The following is a 19464-nucleotide window of genomic DNA, read 5'->3' on the forward strand; positions in this document are numbered from 1 at the left end:
TGAGAGGAGGATGCTGGCTGTGCCCTCTGAGAACTCAGTTCTCTTCCTGGGGCCTCCCCTCACCAAACCCAGAGTCCTCTTCTTCCAAGTAGCAAACGTGCTGAAGGAGCTGGTCTGGGAGATGAGTGTGATCATGGATCATGGACACATTTTGGAATAGGGTCAATGTTGTTCTACCTTTAAAAATTGATATAAAACCAACCACACACCCAGGTCATCTAAATTCTCATTTACCACTTCAGACTTATTGGAACAGCATCTGAATGTAATAATGACAGTGAATCCTGGATCCTTCCAATGTTTTATTGTAGTTTCAAACATCCATCATGGTTAGAGGGAAGCTCCTGTCCCAGGAAGTGGGTTATTTTAAAAAAGCACCTGACAGCTCTCCTTCTGTGACCTTTTGAAATGTGGGATTCTGTCTAAGACCTTTTGAGAAGATAGTGGGGCATATCTCCATCCTTCTCAATGTGTGACCTTGATGATGTGTTTTATAATCACATAATCTTATATGTGCTTATATGCACAGCCATAATAACCCTATGACTTAATATCTGAAGGTCCATGCATTACTTATTTTACCTCCCATATTAGAATCTGCTGTGTCAATGCAAACCTAACAACATATTTTAAGAGATTGATATTTCATCTGTTAGTTTGTTTTCACGCTGCTAATAAGACAAACCTGAGACTGTGTAATTTATAGAGGAAAAGTTTATTGGACTTACAGGTTCACATGACTTGGGAGGCCTCAAAATCATGGCGCAAGGCAAGGAGGAGCAAGTCATATCTTACATGGTGATAGCAGCAGGCAAAGAGAGGGCTTGTGCAGGGAAACTCCCATTTTCAAAACCATCAGATCTCCTGAGACTCAACCAGTATCACAAGAACAGCACAAGAAAGAACCGCCTCCATGATTCAATCACCTCCCGCTGGGTTCCTACCGTGATAACTGGGAATTGTGGGATATACAATTCAAGATGAGATTTGAGCAGGGACACAGCCAAACCACATGATTCCACCCCTAGCACTTCTCATATACTATGTCTTTACATTTCAAAGCCGTTCATGACTTTCCAACAGCCCCCCAAAGCCTTAACTCATTTGAGCCTTGACTCAAAAGTCCACAGTCCAAGGTCTCATGTGAGACGACACAAGTCCCTTCCATCTATGGGTCTGTAAAATCAAAACCAAGTCAGTTAATCCCTAGATACAATGGGGGCACAGGCATTGTGTAAATACAGCCATTCCAAATGGGAGAAATTGGCCAAAACTACAGGTCCCAGGCAACTCTGAAATCCAACTGGGCAGTCAAATCTTAATGTTCTACAATAATCTTCTTTGACTCCAGGTCTCAAATCCAGGTTAGCTGATGCACAGGTGGGTTCCCATGGTCTTGGGCAGTTCTGTCCCTGTGGCTTTGCAGGGCACAGTCTCCCTCCTGGCTGCTTTCACTGGCTGGCATTGAGTGTCTGCGGCTTTTCCAGGCACACGGTGCAAGCTGTCAGTGGATCCACCATTCTGAGTCTTGAGTTCTGGAAGACAGTGACTTTCTTCCTACAGCTCCACTAGGTGGTGCCCCAGTAGGGACTCTGCGTGGGATTTCTGATCCCACCTTTCCCTGTCGCACTGGGACTAAAGGCACATGCCACAATGCCTGCTTGATTTTTGTATTTTTTATAGAGATGGGTGTTTGCCATGTTGGCCAGGCTGGTCTTGAACCCTTGACCTCAGAAGATCTGCCTGCCTAAGCCTCCCAAAGTGCTGGAATTACATGCCTGAGCCACTGTGCCTGGCCAAGATTAATATTACTATGAAACTTAATGATGGATTTGAAAACTCCATGGTCATACAAACACACATACATACACAACAGCCCAGCAAAGACACATACATGTGCCCATGCCAAAGTGAATGTATACCTAAACACCAAAACAACACACCCATTTGTTTCATATTATTCTTATTATTTAACCAAATTTAAATTTTGTTTGCAGTTTGAGGCCGTAGTACAAAATAATGCTTTTCTATGTGTATGTCTGCCGATTCCAATATTAAAAAGACAAATATATTTAAATACATATTTTGGTAACACTGAATGTCAATGCCGTTCTTGTCAAGTATGTGCAAAACTTAAATGTGCAATGATATGTATTTTAAATGTCAGTCTATTATTAATAAATTGAATGACTAATAAGACAAACATCACTTTTAAAATTGTATTACATTATGTGTTGAATTTAGATGGTAGTTTTCAAACTAGGCAGAATAAAACTTTTTTATTTGAAAACTTTTGAACAAAAACAGTTTTGAAATGAATATTCAATACAAACTCTAGTCTTTATTTGCCAATATGCCTTTTATAACAGAGAACATCCAGCAATACGAAACTGAACCCAGCCCATGCTTTCCAGGAGTCACTCACAACGGCAGCTTCCTAGAGCGCGGTCTGAGAGGGCGCAAGCACATGGGGATTTGGACTTCATCATCAAAACACTAGTGAGCCGCAGGCCTGAGCACACATAGGGCAGCACTAACTGTGGACCCCACTCTGTGGCACTTAGTGAAGGGAGGAGATGGGATGGGGGTGATGTCTGCAGGACCCTAGAAAATGGTGAGGAGGACAGAGAGTCTGCAGGTAGATGAGCATACTGTAAGGAGAACCGTTATCCTCCTAAACGTGGTTGGCTTCAGTGATTATGAAGAGAAAGGAACTGTTCACCAGACTTGGAGGTCAGAAAGTAAGGGGACATTCTTCTCCCTGTATGGAGACTGAGGAAGATAAAAGACTTTCAACGAAAAAGGGAAGTTGGAGAAATAGTCTGAAAAACAGGACACCAGAAGCCAACCAAAGCGGAGAACAAGAACCTTTAAAGTGCTATTTAATTTCTACAAACAGCAGATGAAAGAAAAATAAACCAAACACCAAGCATATGCTGAGTTAAAGTTAGAAAACAAATACAATTGCTTGACAATCACAGCACAAAAACACAAAACTCTATTCATGGAAACCGTTTGTATTGAGAATACACATTTTTTTAAGACAGGGTCTCCCTTGGCCAACCAGGCTGGAGTGCAGTGTGACAATCACAGCTCACTGCAGCCTCAACTCCCCAGGCTTAAGGGATCCTCCCACCTTAGCCTTACAAGCACCTGGGAGCACAGGCAGCATCACAGCCAGCTATTTTTTTTTCTTTTTTGTATGGAAAGGATCTCACTATGTTGCCAGGCTCTTCTAAAACTCCTGAGCTCAAATGATCTGCCTGCCTCAGCTTCCCAAAGTGCTGGGATTACAGGTGCGATTTTAAATTTTTAATCTTTTAATAATAGTATTATTTTTAATAAATAAAATATATAAATAACCTATTTTAAAAATTGTCCTGAGAGATCATTGTTAGTGTTACTCAGAAAATACACAGCATTAAAAGTTGAATTAGGCCAGGTGCGGTGGCTCACACCTGTAATCCCAGTACTTTGGGAGGATGAGGCAGGTGGATCATCTGAGGTCTGAAGCTCGAGACCAGCCTGGCCAACATGGCAAAACCCTGTCACTACTAAAAGTACAAAAATTAGCCGGGTGTGGTGGCAAGTGTCTGTAATCCCAGCTACTCTGGAGGCTGAGGCAGGAGAATTGCTTGTACCCTGGAGGTGGATGTTGCATTGAGCCGAGATCGTGCCACTGCACTCCAGCCTGGATGAGGAGACAGAGACTAGGTCTAAAAAAAAAAAAAAAAAGATAAAGAAAAAGGTAGAATTAAATCCCTGTTCTGGCTGGGTTGCAGTGGCTCACGTCTGTAGCCCCAGCACTTTGGGAGGCCGAGGTGGTCGGATCACGAGGTCAAGAGATTGAGACTATCCTGGCCAACATGGTGAAACCTTGTCTTTACTAAAAATACAAAAATTAGCTGGGCTTGGTGGCGCGTGCCTGTATTCCCAGCTACTCAGGAGGCTGAGTGAGGAGAATCACTTGAACCTGGGAGGAGGAGGTTGCAGTGAGCCGAGATGGCGCCACTGCACTCCAGCCTGGTGACAGAAGAAGACTCTGTCTAGGAAAAAAAATCCCTCATGTAAATTAATGTATTGTAGGTAAGAAATCATGGATTTACAGGGAATTAATGGTGAGAAATCCTGGGGAAGACTTTTGCTTGCCCAGGCCAGGAATCACCAGACTAAAAGGAAACCACAGTCTCACAGGCTCCTGACGTGGAGTGGCCTCCTAAGAGAATCCTGATGTCCTGAGCGCCCCTTGGTGGTTCCGAGTGTCCACTCATATCCTGGTGGTTCTCAGCACCCCACTGGTGTCCCGGTTGCCCCCTGGTGGTTCTGAGGGCCCCCTGGTGCCATTGTCTTTCAGTTTCCCTGTGTTCTCCTCCACAGATAGAGCCTGCGCATTGTCACACTTTCATCTTTAACCAAGATTAACTATACTGCTGAGAAAGCAAAGTGTGCATCCTGGAAGTACGTATGTCCTTTCAGTTGAATCTTAATAATTCAGTTGTCTTTTTTTTCCTCTGGGCTGTGACCTATACACAGAGTCTCCAGAAATGGAATGAGGCTTTCCCTTTTCTGGCTAGTCTGGTAATTATAGGATTATTACCCTATTGGCTAATTTGACCCATTTTCGTGGTAAAGGAAGGCTGCTGGGAGGGGTCTGTAATGGAGATGGACCAACTTCCTCCACATAGATAAGGTTCCACAGATGTTTTTCTCCTGGATGGTCTATATAGAGAAATTTCTGTGTGTATTTCTCAGAGACTAGGTCTTTTGATAGCTTAGCCATGAGAGGATCTACGTCGATATTCATGCAAAGAACCTGGAGGTTCTAGGTCAGATATGCCATTTGTGTTTATTTAGTTCAGATTTACATTACACAGCCAGGCTCATTTAAATTGTCACATGCTTGGTCAAACATGTTGGGACAGCAGCTGAATGTAGTCATCAAATTGATCTAGGAGAAACCTGGGTCCAATACACTGTTTATTGGAGCTGTGAGTAACATCACTGACTCACTAAAGTGGACATTTCTTCCCTGAAAAAGCTTCGCTACCAAGTATAGTAAGGAGCTGATATGGAGCCACTGTGGGGTTGAATTTCTTCCTGTCAGCTGGTCATGCAGGGTGTTTGTTGGGGACCAGCCTCAACACCACCCGTAGGGTACTTGAAGTCCGGGGGTGATGAAGGAATGAGAAGAGACAAGTTAAGACTGTAAAAAGGTTGGGGGTTGGGGGCCAGTGTAATTTGGAGGCTGCAAAGACACTGAACTTTGGTCTCTACACTATTTATCGGGTATAATAACTTACATCTAAGGAGCAGATGTTTAGGGGTGAAACAGTGAAAAGGAGGCAGTGCTCAACCAGCATACATTTAACTACTGATTTTTTTTAAGTTATTGGAGAGCAGCTGCTGGGAGTGGGCTTAACTGGGAGCCAGCAAGTCTGACCACATTTTAATGTTTTAAAGGAGTGTCTTTTGTTTGAGCACAGTGTTTATAGATAAGAGAGCAGGTCACACTCTGGTCATGGGAATGTGATGGCAATAAGGAGGTTTTCCTCTTCAGAGGCCTCTTGTGGCTTTCCACAACTTATCGTCTCATACTTTTATGGCCAGTTTATACAGGCACCCCATAAGCCTTTTTCCCAACAGTGTTTTGAATGATGTAGACTTTTATCCACAGATGGTAATGATTCCCAGTGATGTTGAAATGGCTGGCAGACCCCAATCCTGTTTCTCCCCTCAACTCACCTGAATGTCTCCGAGAACCCCATGAACCTCGGAACTCTCTTTCATGGATGACTCTGAGCATTGTCAATCTGCTCAGTGCTACAAACAGAGGATATAACTTACGGAGCATTCTCAGCCCAGTAACATGCTGGGCACATAACATAGGACACATATTCAAGATGGTCAATTCATGTCAGTGCCAATTAATATTTAATTGAAGGGACATGATCTCCAGTGCATTGGAGTTTAAAAACTTCATGATTCTTGGCAATACAGCAATAAACTGAATGATCTGCAGAAGTGAGCTCATTGTTAGAAGAAAACTGCCTACTCCCACAAAGGCAGTCTCTTCAACTAAAGCACCCAAAATGTGGTGTCCTCAGATCTTGTGAAAATTAATTTCCTGTAGTAAAGAAACAGGAAAGCTATTCTCAAAGTATTGGAAGAATCTTATCAGAAACATTACCAACACAGCAGTGAAATTTCAGTATGTCAATTCTTGGGTTTATGTTTGACAACTCAAGGAGCAATCAATACATTTATACAGAGGGAATTTTTACCTATTCACTTAGTAGCCTAGAATTCACTCAAAGAAAATATTCTATTGGATCTCAAATTTAACAGATCTCTGTAACCTGAAGAAGTTTTCTTAACAGATTCTTTTTCTCTATACTTGCATAAATGTAAGAAAAAACCACACAGTATACATTTGTGCATGAGTGATCTATAGAAGTCCTTGGCATATTAATGAAATTTCATGGAAACATGATAACTTTATAACTTACTGTGAACTCACACTTCACTGGTTTCAAACATTTCTCACCCATGTGATGGAGCAGTGGGTGCCTCTGAGAATATGCTGATTTTTGGACTGAACATGTTCTCCACTCTTCACTCGACTTCATGGTTCCTCTCTCATACAGATGTGTCTGTGATGGAAAACCGCACGCTGATATTCAGCAGATTTTCCTCTTATGAGATTCATATTCTCCCTTTCTTTCTCTCCATGTCTCTCTCTATTTTTCTCCATTTTTCTCCTGTCATTACTCTTTATTAATGAACCTCCTGAATACTGTCAACAGCCCCTATCTCACATTCTGCCAATCTTCTGCCTCAAAGAAAATTGGGGGCACACTCATCCTTGCCCAGGATGGGAAAACTTATACTTAGCCAAGATGGGAAAACTTCCACAAGATTTATTAGCACCTCATATGAAAAACTATGAGAAAACATTATTTGTTTTTGGATTATACCTCAAAACAAGAATGCTTTTTCATAATAGCTATGGCATTTTATATTCCCACCATTATGCAAAGGAGTATGGAGGCTCCAAACAAATTAAAACAGAAATACCAAATGACCAGTGATCCAGCTTATGGAACTATACCCAAAGGGGACGAAATTACCACCTGGTGAAGATACCGCACTCCTATGCTTATTGCAGCACTATTCTCAGCAGCCATGATATGGAAACTAAGTGTCTGCCAATGGACAAATGGATAAAGACAATGTGGTATATGTACACAATATAGCATTATTTTGCCTTGTAAAATAAAGAGATGCTGCCATTTTCCACAAGCCAAATGTATTCCCACAACCACTACCAGTGTTTTCTATCCAATGCAGCTCATCTCTGGGATCTGGCAGATCCAGATCCAGTAGGAAGGACTGGTTGTGAAGGAGTGGCCAGAGACAGTGTAGGTGAGGCACAGGGTCAGTGTGGACTCTTCAGGTCCAGGGCTGACTCCTGCAGCTGCTCCTGGGACAGGGCATGTGAGTACATGGAGAATCAGTCCCTGTGAGTCACGTATACCTACACTCACCCCGTAGACCCACGTCTGACTTCTGAGACAGTCACCCTGGGGAGCCGTCACCAGGTACACAAGTAGACAAAATAATGTCATCTTCTTCATGAACACAACTCTGCATTCCCCCAGATGCCTCAGCCCTGCCTGAGGGGAGAGCTATTAGCTTCCACAGCCCAAAAGCATTTTATACCCTGGAGCTTGAAAAATAATTTGGATGTGGCACCACTTTGCACTTACAGGAGAGAGGGCAGAGGTCAGACTCTCCCTTGATTTGAATACGTTTTATTGTTGTCCCTATTTTCTTGCTGACATGAGTTACCTGATAGACAAAAACTACAGCCATGACAGGTCATAAAATTTGCTTTATTCTGATTTTCCCACCTGTGACATTTGAATTTCCATATCAAGTGAGCGACATGAGGTCAAAATTAGTTTGTGGTGCAGAGTGATGGGCATGGACATAGCAGATCACCGAGGCTGCATTCACAACCTAGGTAGCTGCTATGTTTTATTTTAATTAGGAAACACTTCTGTACATTCCTTATGTTTATTAAACTCCTGTTGAGAAACTTCAACTAATGTTATAGCTTGATGGATCCTACCCAATAATAAAACTAAAGGTTTTCAAACAGGAATTCCTACTACAATGTTAGTTTTACTTTAGGATAAATTTTTTCACCTCATTTGAAATTGGCCCAGATGCACTGATTAGAGCGTGTCAGTTAAGACACAATCAGGAAATGAGTTCACATGTTTCTGGAGCAGGACGTGGTTTTGAGACGCTTTGCAAACAAAGTGGTTCCTCACATCTTCTGGAAAATCCATAAAAATGGGCAAGTCAAGGACCGCTTAGAAGCACTCTTCCATCCCATATTCTTGACTAATGTAAAGGTGGAAGTCAGTGCAGAAAAAGAGATAACATGAAAGCTAAAGAGAGTGTTGTACCAGTTCATTGCGCCAAACCTGTCATCTTCACATAGTGTACCATCTTATCTGAACCGTCAGGAGGTAAATTTCCTGAGAGATTCAAAAATGTCTTTATCAAATATCAACATTTCCCCACCAAATTTAAGTTAAAAAAATGGAAAACTCTTGATCTGTGTCAGATAATTTCAAACGAATACTAATTCAATTTCTCTGTTAAACTCTCCTACATGGTAGAGCTGAATTGAATACAGACTTAAATCAACACATGCAGGAAATTTTAAGTCACCTGAGGTTATGTCCTGCTCATGTATAAATTAGTTAAAAACAAAATCCTGGAAAATCTGTGAAGGTGGGACTTGCCGAGGAACCCAAGCTCGGGGGCCTTTAGACACTTTAGGTGGATTTTCTTCAGCTTCCATTCTCCATGGAATTAGAGAAAGTTTCATTTACTGTCTGCTGTTTTTCTCAATGACTTGAAGTAATTCCTTGATAAAAGTCTACAGCCTGTTCAATCCATAAACAGATTTTGTGTTTCCAACCTGTGATATGCCGATGCTTTCATCATTTAACTGAAATACACCCACTACAGGAAAAAAAAAAACTTATAAAGCAATTCTGTTAGGCGTTTCCTTTTCTCAAATGCTGAACTGCTATTATCATCTACAATATTCTGTAACTGCTGGAAAAATGGCATTGCTTCATAGAATTAATCACATATTTTAAAACTACTTTTTATATTTATTTTTTAATTTCATAAATGTGGAATGTTTATTTTTTCCATTTATTTGTTTTATCTCTATTTTTTTCACCAGTGTTTTGTAGTTTTTCTAGTAGAGATCTTTCATCTCATTGGCTTAGCTACATTCCTAGGTATTTAGTTGTCTTGGTGGCTATTGGGAGAGCATGTTCTTGATTCCACTCTCAGCCAGAAGGTTTTTAGTGTGTAGAAATGTTACTGTGATTTTTGTACATTGATTTTATATCCTGAAACATTCATAAACTAATTTATAAATACTAGGGACTTTTGACAGAATCTTCAACATTTCCTAGATATACAATTATGTCATCAGTGAAAACAGATAGTTTGCATTCTTCTATTTCTTTTATATGGATGGCTTTTACTTCTTTACCTTACCTGATCTGGTTAATACTTCCAGTACTATACTGAATAGAAGTGGTGAGAGTGGGCATCCTTATCTTGTTTCTGTTCTTAAGGAAAATGCTTCCAGTGTTTGCCCATTCAGTATGATGTTGGCTGTGGGTTTGTCATAGATGGCTCATTAGATTGAAGTGTGCTTCTTCAATGCTTATACTTTTGAGGTTTTTTTTTTTTAACATAAAGGGATGTAAGATTTTATTGAAAGCTTTTTCTCCATCTTCTGGGATACTACAACGGTTTTTGCTTTTGATTCTGTTTATGTAGTGAATCACATATATTGATTTGCATAGGTTAAAGCAGCCATGCATCTCTGGAATAAAGCATACTTAATTGTGGTGTGTCAATTTTTTGATATACTACTGGATTTGATTTCGTACGTTGAGAATTTTTAAGCCTATTATCATGAGAAGTATTTGTCTCGAGTTTTCCTCTCTTGTGTCTCTGCCATATTTTGGTATAAGACTGATGCTGGCTTCATAGAATTAGTTGAGAAGGAGTCTCCATGCCTTGAGTTTCTTTGAGTAGTTTCAGTAGAATTGGCATCTTTTCCAGGTTTCTTTTTCTTGGTAGGTTATTTATTATTGATTCAATTTTAGAAGTTGGTATTGCTCTATTTAGGGTTTCAGTCTCTTCCTGATTCAATCTTGGGAGATTTTGTGTTTCCCAAAATTTATGCATTTCCTCCAGATTCTCTAATATGTGTGCATGAAGTTTATAGTATTTGGAGAATTTTTGTATGCCTCTGGGGTCAGTTGTAATATCCCCTTTGTCATTTCTGATTGTACTTATTTGGATCTTCTTTATCTTTGTTAATCCAGCTAGGGGGTCTATCAATCAATATTATTTATTTAACAAAGAAGAAACTCTTAGGTTTATTGATATTTGGTATGCCTTTTTGTATCTGAATTTCATTAAGTTATTCTCTAATTTTATTTTTTTCTGCCAGGTTTGAGATTTTTTAGTTCATTTAGGTGTGAAGTTAAGATTACTAATTTGAGACCTTTCTAATTACTTGATGAAATCATTTAAGGATATCAGCTTTTATGGTGCCCAAATAAATCATCAGATTCAATGCTATTCCTATCAAACTACCAGCATTATTTTTACAGCATTAGAAGAAATACTTCTTTAAAAATTTATGGAATAAAAAAAGAACTTTAAAAACAAAAGCAATCTTAAGTGACAAAAATACTGTCAAAGGTATCCCACTATAAGACATCACATTATACTATAAAACCACAGAAACCAAAATAGCTTGGTACCTGTACAAAAACAGATGCATAGACCACTGAAAGAGAATACAAAACTCTGAAATAAAGTTGCACAACTACAATCATCTGATCTTACACCAGGACACTAAAAACATGCAATGAGGTAATGTATCCCTATTCAATAAATCGTTCTGGGATAACTGGCTAGCCATATGCAGAAGATGGAAGCTACATGTCTACCTTTCACCATTAACAAAAATTAACAAAAAAATGGAGTAAAGATTTAAGTACAAGACCTCAAACTATAAAAATCTTGGAAGACAACCTAAGAAATACTCTTCCCAAATTGTTTTTGGCAAGAAATGTTTGGCAAAGTCCCCAAAAGCAATTGCAACAAATGGAAATTCTGTATGTGGCACCTAATAAAATGTGAGTTTTTACACAGCAAAAGAAACTATCAAGAGAGTAAGCAGAGAGCCTACAGAATGGGTGAAGATATTCACAAACTATGTGTCTGATGGAAGTCCAATATCCAGGCGCTGTAAGAAATGTAAATCAACAATCAAAAACAAAATAACCACATTTACACAATAGGCAAATGACATGAGCATAAACTTCTCAAAAGTATATAAACTGGCCAGGACATATGAAAAAAATGGTTAGCATCACTAATCAACAGATAAATGCAAATCAAAACTGCAAAGAGATGCTATCTCATACCAGTCAAGATCAGTACTACTAAAAAGTCAAAAATTAACAGATTCTGGGTAGGTTGCGGAGAACAGGAAACACATATACGGTGTTGGTGGAATGTGAATTATTCCAAGCACTGTGGAAAGCAGTCTGGAGAGTTGCAAAATATTTAAAGCAGAGCTGCCATTTGGCCCAGTCATCTCATAAGTGGGTATATGCACAAAAGAAAACAAATCATTCTATCAAAAAATACACCCACTTTCATGTTTATTGCTATGGTATTCTTAATACCTAAGACAAAAAACCAACCTGCGTGTCCATTAATGGTGGATTGGATAAAGAAAATACAATATATTGACACCATGGAATGCTATGCAGTCATAGAAAAATAATGTCTTTTGTGAAACTTGGGTGCAGCTGGAAGTCAAAATTCTAAGCAAACTGATGAAAAAAGAGATAATGAGAGTCAATGGGACATGAATCTGGCATTGTGGGTGTGTCTGTGTGTAAAATTGAGAAAAGAACTCACCTGGATACATAAACTCTTAAAATAGCCAAGTCTGGAGCCACTCATATCCGAGTTTCCGTTTCATTAGGTTTTATTGTCCTGATTTTTAGTAAGCTAAATTTTCTTTTCTTTACTCTTAGCTAACATAACTACACATCCTGATTTAGAGGCATGACAATAAAAATGTCATATTTGAAGCTTGCAAGTCCCTTACAATTTTCTGGCCCTCTCAGGGGGAGGTCGACCAAGGATACTGCCCCCTAATGGTATTTACTTTAGACCGCAGTCCCTGAGCTTTACTCCTTCATAGAATTACTCTCTTAACCATGTTAATTATCCACAAGTGTGTTGACTCAGAGCTTCTGTTGTGAATTCTATACTAAATAAACGCCTGGAGCGCGAGCTGCTCAGGGCCGCTGCTGCCATTCTTTACAGGACTCTCCTTGGAGTCAGTCAGCGGCCTCGGACCCTCAGCTGAACTGGCAAAGCAGAATACCCGTGTCAGTGTACGTTTTATTCACCCGCCGCCGAACCAGGGGTCTGCAGGAACAGCCGCCCGCAGCTAGCGCCCTCTTGTGAGGAGCCATACTCAGTTCTAGTCAGGAATCTTCCTCAGGTTCCTGTCCTGAGTCTGACCGGAGAAGACCCACCAGGAAGCCTGAGCTTCCTCAGGACTCTGATCGTGGCGACCATGGCTGGGAACTTCTTATCTCCTCGGTAAGGATCGTCTGCATTTTGTACATAGGAGAATAGGTTTTCATATTAAAACAATCATTTAAAAAATATGTAGAGATGACATTAGTAATCAGAGAATTCTGAACTCAGAGAGGTTCACTAGAGGAACTGTAAAAAGACGACGTGCCACATCCTGACAGGAAATCGGCCTCCGTGTGCACCGGCTTCCGGGTTGACTCTGATCAGTGGGTCCCGAGCGCCCCCTGCCGCTGATTTCCCCCCGCGTCCCTGCAGGGAGGTTTGTGTCTGGGCTCACACTGACTTCCCCTCACTGTGTCTCTCGCACAGTAATACACGGCCGTGTCCTCAGCTCTCAGGCTGTCCATTTGAAGATACAGTGTGTTCTTGGCGTTCTCTCTGGAGATGGTGAATCTGCCCTTCACGGAGTCAGCGTACCATGTGCTACCACCACCACTATTAATAGCTGAGACCCACTCCAGCCCCTTCCCTGGAGCCTGGCGGACCCAGCTCATGTAGTGGTTACTGAAGGTGAATCCGGAGGCTGCGCAGGAGAGTCTCAGGGACCCCCCAGGCTTTGCCAAGCCGCCCCCAGACTCCACCAGCTGCACCTCACCCTGGACACCTGCAAACAAAAAGACACCAAGGTCAGAAACTGCCACACATATCCACTGTTCCTCTCACTCATGTCTCCTCACACACAGTATTTCTACTTCACTCTCAATTACCTTTCAAAAGAGCAACCAGGAAAACACAGCTCAGCACAAACTCCATGGTGTGTTCTGTGTTTAGTGCTGATGGCCGAATAGAAACACCTGGGAATTCTGGGGCTGGGCTCCTCTACCAGAGCTGCAGGCTCAGGGCTGGGCTGCTTTTCATCAGAAGAGGGAGGGACCTATTTGCATGTCTATTGCTATATAGCAAGCTCTGGGGTGGGACGCCTGAGGAGAGGGCAGTGCTCAGAGCAGATGAGAGTGTCCCGGAAAACACTGGAGTGAATTCTATCTCTCAGGAAATATAACTTCAGATTATGTGATTGTGCCTTGATAATTATTTAGTATTCATCGTCTTATTTAATTTTTACATACTTGTAGAATATACTTAATGCAAGTGTGAATGTCACATTTTTAGAGAAGATAATTACATGCAGAACAGAGCAGCTGTGCAATGTGTCCAATATCACACATCTGGACAGAGTTAGCCCTATTATCTGTGCCTGTGACGCTGAACACTGGAGGAGTCGGCTCCCCTGAGACAGCTCCAGGGTGGTGTGGGACATGCCTAGAGGGGTTTTCAGGATGTCCCACCTGTCATAACAACTTCATGTAATTTTGCCGTTTCTAGTGTTTACCTGAAATATACACTCAGTGTTCACATGTGTGTATTGTCAGGAGTCCGTGATTATTCAAGTGTCAATATTTATCTCTTTCTTGTTTTTTCTCAGCCAATATATTCATTTTTGTTACTGCTTTAATAAAATCAATTAATAATGAAAACAAATTGACAGTGCAGCATTTGGGAAATGTGGATGTATGTGTGCAGTCATTGAATCAGCACTTCAATCATGCTGTTAGCAATTAAATTAAACTCTATTTTTTTCTCTCACTTCTCTGTAATTTCATTTCACCACCTTGTTACTCTTACCACCCTTTTCTCAGAAAGTTCAGATCTTCTTCATGTTAATTTACAATAGTTGCATCTTCTACAATTCATACAAATAAAATCACATGAGATTTACTGTGAATTCTTCAGCTTCCTTCACTCACCACAATTATTTTATAATATCCTCATGTTCTTATGTGAATGAGGCATGCCTTGATTTCAACAGTTCATCGTATTTTGTTACATTAATATTTCTCAAATTGTTTGACAACGCACCAAATAATGGATACTTGATATGTTGTCTCAGTTTCTGAATTTTATTTAGAAATTAGATACTAAGCATTATAATGTAAAAATTGAGAAATTAATCTTATTCTGACCTCATTAACAAAAACCATGAATAACTACAAAAAATAAACCTTTCAACATATCTGAGTTGATGTCATAGAGAAAAAAAAATCCCTGTATTCTGAGAAAATAGGGGCCTGCAGTGAGAACTAGGGTTCACTTATTAGAGTAACTGGGGCAGGTGCCACTCATGGCATGGTACTGAAGAAGGAAAAAGCTAACCTGGAAATGTTTCATGAGTTTTGAGGACGTGTGTGCTAATGGTGTGTGAGTGTGAAACTCCCGGCACTTGCAGGTTTTTCCCACAGAATTGGGGAAATCCCCAGACAACTCACCCCCCTGCTGTCCTGTGCTGTGGACCGGGGAGGAAGAACAGCAGCTCTGTTCAATGCTGAATCCCCCTTCACTATATGTGGGGGACAGTTATTAAATCTTGTGTCCTTCAGGCACTGGTAGAATCAACTAGAACACAAGTAGACAGAGGACACCAAGGAAACTCTACCCAGAAACACCTCCCATCTCTTTCCTGAGGAATGAAATCCTGAATCTGTGGGGTAAGGACAGTGGGTCAGAAGCTGAGGACACTGATGAAAATCCACTGTGGCTGGGAAGAGACACTCTGACACTGGGGAAGGGAAAGAACAGAAACACTTGGAAGGCCATGCTTCAGAGCCAGTCACACCACCCATAGCTAAGAAGAAGGCTTAGTCAGAAGGTTGGAGAATGTGCCCCTGTATCCAAGCCCCTTCACCACACAAACAATCACCAAGTAAAAGTGTCAGCAGGATGCACCTGCCACGGCTGAAAGAGGTTCTCTGGGGGGAATGAAATGTGAAAACCCAAAGCCAAACAGGGACACAGAAGCAGGTATCACTGGAGGAACTTGAAGCTCTTGTGAACAGGAGAAGCTGACTTCAACTGTGATAGCCGTTGCAACCATACACTTGAAATCCAACCCTGAGTAGGCTCATAGACACATGGTTAATAAAAGCCCAACAGAATGTAATATGTGATCATCTCCTAGAAGAAAAAAATAAATGCAAGAAAATAAATAACAAGCGAAATGTAAACTGAAATTATACATACATTTCATTTTTATAAAAATGTGAAAGCAAACAAAATTATGTCATTAAAAAAAAATCCTGAGACAATTTGTCAGCAGATTCATGTTTCAGGGCACATGTTAGCAAAGTTTCTCTGCGAGTAGCCACGTGATATGCACTCAAAACATAGATCTATACAAAGAAATTAAGATTGTAAAAAAAGGGAAAATCAAGATGAAGTGCAGTTATTATCTCTGTAATTGCTATAACATATAACTATATAAAGCGATAAAAATATATATTATATTTTATATGTAAGTGCAAACAAAGTAAACAAGAAGGAGTGGTGAGAAGGAGAAACTCAAAGCACGCAGTTACTTTATCTCTGTACTTCAGATCAACGCCATCACAGTATCTGCATTAGAATCTAATTCCATACAATTCTTATTGTAAACCTTATGGCAGCCAATATAAAATTAATAAAACATGAATTAGGTAATATTTTAATAGAGAAATAAATATTGTTATGAAATGCTAATTTAAACACAAAATAACAGAAAAATAATATTAACTTTAAAATAGAATTTATTGTAGTTGATTTAAAAAAGCACGGCCCAACTATTAGCAATGTACAAGGAAGTTACTATACATATCCACAAATAGAAAAGATAAAGATGGTAAATGATGGATGATGAAAATATGAACCAAAAGAAAGTTATAGTAGCTGTGTAAGTTTCAGACAAAGTAGACATCAAAAAGGACTTTCAGGACTTAACAGGGATATTACATAAGATAAAGTGACCAGTTTTGTAAAAAGATGCCAAACAAGACGTAACAAATATGTAATAGACGAAGAATGCCCCATTCATTGGGATTTACAGAACAAACGTGAGTAAGGAAGTAAAGACGTCAGTGAGACCATGCCATGCACGTAAGGGCACCCTGGGGATGGAGACGCTCCTTTGTCGTCATGGAGGGCACCACTGGGAACTTCCTCTTGAATTTCTCCCTGTTGCTGCTCACAACAGCCCCAGTCCTGGAGGTTGATGAACCACAATTATGCTGCAATCAGTGAAGGTGAATCCAGAGGCTTTGCAGGAGGGGCTTAGTGAACCACTGGGCTGTACAATTTTCCCCCCTCAGACTCCACCAATGAACTTCAAACAGGAATTCTGCAAACACAGATGGAACAGACTGAGAACAGCCCCATGTAGAGCAGCCGCAGCTGGACCTGATTCACAAGGGCCCCTGATACTGAGGGTGATGAGGAGGGAAGCCCAGATCAGTGCAGACCCCACGGTGCAGACACTGAGGACGGGCACAGACATGGGGTGGCTCCTCACCAGGGCCTGAAGGAACAGGGGATAAGCTGTCTCTCATAAGGAGGGGAGGGGACACATTTCCGTGTCTTTCTTTTTGTGGTCATGGGTGCACCACTCAGCATTGCTCATCCATCCTCTGCTTCTACATTTCACGGAGGGCAAAGACAAAGGATTCCTGGGTCTGGATGCACAGGGTTAATCTGCCTATTACTCTTTCTTCTTCTCTAATGTGGACACTGTTCAGGTATCTTCATAGTAGCAAACAATTTCGACAAATATGTCCAGTAAGAACACAATATATGCATTTCCAAAGAAAATGGACATCTGTCTGTAATCAGTGCATTTAGAGCTGCAAACCACTGTTCCTGACAATGAGGCAAAGTTAAGTTACAACGAAAAAAATGCAGATCTACACCTTCTCAGGGCTGGGGTTTATAATTGCCATCATCTTTTCCACAAGACAGTTCAACATTGGATATATGTGCTTGTGTCAGGAAACAGTCAATGTGGAAATGTGTGTACTTATCTGAGTGAAGGGTTCTCATGGAGACATGTTTGCTTGTCTGAGACAAGAGTCCACATGAGGAAATGTCTGTTTTCTGAGCAAAGAGTAAATGTAAGGACATATGTGGTGGTCTGAGGAAAGAGTCCACGTGGGGACATGTGTGTTTGAGGGAAGAATCCACATGAGGAAAGGTGTGTTTATATGACAGAAGAGCCCACGTGTTGACAGGTGTATGTACAAATCTGAGAGTAAATGCCCATTCAGGGACAGTGCATGCCTGAACTGAGCTGAAGTTTGGGAAAATCTTTCTCAACCAATGAAAGAAAATAATCCTGTGGGTTATTTTCTTGCCGGGAAGAAAAAACCTGGGTCAAGTAGATAATTGATTTTTTAAATAAAATGTCTTTAGTGAATGGAAACATGGTATATGCAAATGTGGAAAATTACTTCAATCTCTGTTGCATGCATCTTATGATATCCCTACACTCACCAAAAAAGTTATTAAATAATTTTATACAAGGTGTATTTGATCCTGGGGTTAATGAACTTTTTAAATTGTATTTATTTAGATTTATATTTTCCATCACAAAATTGTGTGCTTAGACAAATTGTGTCGTGTCTCAACCATTGCATATCAGTAAAGATAGTTTCAGTGTTGTTAAACAGTGCCTTTCAAACTTATTTTATACCCACTCTCTAAATTCCTGGAATATCCTCTATACGTTTCCTTGACTACAGTTTTGCCTCTTACAGAATTTCAAATAAATCAAATTATACAGTGTCATTGAAATAACTTCCCTGAAGAACGTGGGAAATGAAGTTGCTGACCTAAAGAACGTTGAAAATGAGGAAATTCTATGAGTTTAAGTGTAAAGAAATTGCACATAAACACTCTATTCTAGTAGATAAACATGTTTCCCACAAGGATACAGCTTTACATTTCTGATACTGCTGTGCATGTGTCCTGAAATTGTACAGCTAAGTAATCAAATGGCATATGGTGGGATGGGGATCCTCACTTTGCAGTGGGTGTTTATGGACAGTCAATAAAGGAGGGCTAGAAAGGTCCATGTGGTAGCATAGTTGGGTGGAGACACCAGTGTGTTCTCATTTTTAATGCAATAAAGTTACAGAAGATTAGATGCATAAAAGTTTCGATGTGTCCACAAATATGGGTTCATATAAACATGCCTATTTACTGGGTCAGTTGGCTGAGAGATCCTAGAAGTACTTACACCACACTAACAACACACATACCCAGTATCACAATTTTTTATTTTAATACTATTCTTTAATATCAGAAACAAGCAGTCTTTAGAAAAATGACTGATTCTATGTCTGAAAAAGGTAATATAGAAAACGTGCTTAGAATGTATTGTAATGCCAGGACACAGGGAAGTTACTCCTTTTTGTGGTTTCATTTTCCCTGGACTATTTGCTTACATCTTACCCTATTGGCTAACATTACTCATTCGTATAATCATGGAGGAATGGGGGAGGGATCTGGAATGGGCAGATTTGTCTTCCCCTCACAGAGCATAAGGATCTGAAAAAGTTCTTCCCTGTAGGTTCTTTTGGAGAAGGCTCCTGGTGTGTGTTTCAGTAATTAAACTTCCCCAGTTCTGACCCATAGGAGATGTATTTGGATTGTATTTTTTAGATTCTGGAGATTTCTGGAGGAAAATTCCAGAAGGCTGAGGATTGTGTGGCCCTCTGGAACTGTCATTTCACCCTAGTCCACATCTGTCTTGCAGGCCTCTATAGTGCTTACCATGCAAGTGCCTTCAACAGCCTGTGGCTTCTGCGGCTTCGGTTCCAGTTAAGCACGTGTCAACTGCCATTCTGGACATGCCCAACTGTCCAGTTTTTGGAGTGGTCATTAAAAAAATGGAACTTCATTCATCTGATGGATTCTAAAAGGTAT

General features: G+C 40.4%; 1 pseudogene and 1 gene segment (V, D, J or C); both read right to left on the bottom strand.

Annotated features, from left to right (window-relative positions):
- LOC103229827 (homer protein homolog 2-like) overlaps window positions 1-19464 on the bottom strand; it is a 150101-nt pseudogene that overhangs the window by 109350 nt on the left and 21287 nt on the right.
- LOC119619394 (immunoglobulin heavy variable 3-23-like) lies at window positions 12945-13784 on the bottom strand. The segment is given in 2 exon segments: window positions 12945-13345; window positions 13449-13784. Coding segments are annotated over 2 exon segments (447 nt in total).

The sequence above is a fragment of the Chlorocebus sabaeus genome, chromosome 24 (assembly GCF_047675955.1).
Source record: "Chlorocebus sabaeus isolate Y175 chromosome 24, mChlSab1.0.hap1, whole genome shotgun sequence".
NCBI lineage: Eukaryota > Metazoa > Chordata > Mammalia > Primates > Cercopithecidae > Chlorocebus > Chlorocebus sabaeus.